Below are 1,672 nucleotides of genomic sequence, written 5' to 3'. Positions count from 1 at the left end.
ATGGAGGCCATGCTGTTGCAAAAACCTAATAAGGAAGCTGGTATGTGTATTCAATTAAGTCTGTACATTTACAGAGTTCCAGCGGTGGATTTATGGGAGGGGTGCACAGAGGTGCTCACTTCTCTAAGCTCTCGTCAACAGCGTGGTGCATAGAGGGATAAAAAATGGCATTTTTCATGACTTTTAAGTTTTAATTAACGCTGAACATTTATTATTATTATATATAAAATATTTAGCAAATTTATTTGTTTCTAACATTCGTATTTTAGTTGCTCACAAAACCAAGCCCCCCCTAAAAACTCTATGCTCGATCCACCACTGTAGAGTTTCATCTTAAAGCATGAGCACTTAAATCTACAATGGCAAAATGCGTATACTGTAAATATTAATCAGTTGGTTGTATATTTTGCAGATATAAGGAGTGCAGTTACAGCATTGATTATTCAGGTTGTGTTGAATGAAAAATCCACGGCAAATTGCTTAGTTTTCAAGATCTGCTGCGTAAGTAATAGATATCGAAACTATATAAAAACTGCATGGATAAAATTTTATGTCTGCTTTAATAAAAATACAATTATATTACTGTCATAACATGACAATATTGTGTCTCACTTTCAATGACCTAATAATTCTAATTGTGTTTATGTTTATGCTGCTGTTTAGGAAGATGACTCTTTTGATGATGAAATAGCAAACACCACCTACCCACGACTAATTGGATCGGGAGAATTAGGGAGTCTGGACCCCCTTGTAATTGCTACCGAAGGGCAAATTTTTTCAAATCTGTCAAAAAAAAATATAGAAATTTCATTGTCTATAGTACTACTTCTAGGTACATTTTATGTACTTAATATGGAGTATACACCAAAGGCCTGTAACATTTATGCCCTTTTGGAAGTAGTTTTTATGGGTAAGCCCGCAAATGCAAAGAAAAGGGTTTCAGTTCAAAAGTTTGTGAAAAGTTTGGGGCTTTAGAGATTATAATATAGTAGTATTTCTAAGATGTTTTATATATTTAGTTATATACATATACATTTAACTTTACTTGTTTCATATATTGACTTGTTTATAGTATGTTTTATGTTTTGTATATATTTATATGTGTGAATACATGCATATAAATCATTTGATTTTTTTAAATATATTTAATGCTTAGCATTTTTGTGTCGCGTGTTTAACTGGCCTTACATAAAACAATAAGAAAAGGGGTTACAAAATAACAACGAATTTAAGTGTCATTTTGACACCGGACGCTAAGGGCTAAATTAGCACTTTAACAAGTGCTATAATAACACCAAGAATAGGCGCTATTTTAGCACCAAACTCGGTGTTAATTTAACACCAGTAAGAAAAAAACACCCAAAATGGTGTTATTCTGTACCTTTTAATTTAACACGACTTTTTAGTGTTAAATTAACACCTTAAAATTTACAGTGTAAGCAAACCTGTACTCGTCTGGCAAAGTTTTGAATCACTTTTATACACTCCTCTTTCGGGATGGCCCTTATTTTTGAAGAACATAAAACTGCCATCACAGCAAAATATATATATAGGTAGGGGTGTTGTGAAAAATCACAAAAATACAGATTCATCCCGACAAGCCTGTTTTGTGATTGCTCACTCTTCAGGGGATTTAATGAATAAAATACTTAAATGCTTAAAATATATATAC

At 32.4% G+C, this 1,672-nt stretch overlaps 1 protein-coding gene across 1 annotated transcript; it reads left to right on the top strand.

The window, feature by feature from the left end:
* Positions 1-1,128, top strand: LOC124457098. The gene is made up of 3 exons (XM_047007389.1): positions 1-40; positions 413-501; positions 664-1,128. Exons 1-3 carry the CDS (start codon positions 1-3, stop codon positions 973-975), a joined length of 441 nt encoding a protein of 146 aa, XP_046863345.1. The 3' UTR covers positions 976-1,128.
* The last annotated feature ends 544 nt before the right edge of the window (positions 1,129-1,672 follow it).

Source organism: Xenia sp. Carnegie-2017, unplaced genomic scaffold, assembly GCF_021976095.1.
Source record: "Xenia sp. Carnegie-2017 unplaced genomic scaffold, XeniaSp_v1 HiC_scaffold_6, whole genome shotgun sequence".
NCBI lineage: Eukaryota > Metazoa > Cnidaria > Anthozoa > Malacalcyonacea > Xeniidae > Xenia > Xenia sp. Carnegie-2017.
The sequence above is the reverse complement of the archived record's forward strand: the minus strand, read 5'-3'. Positions and strand labels throughout refer to the sequence as shown.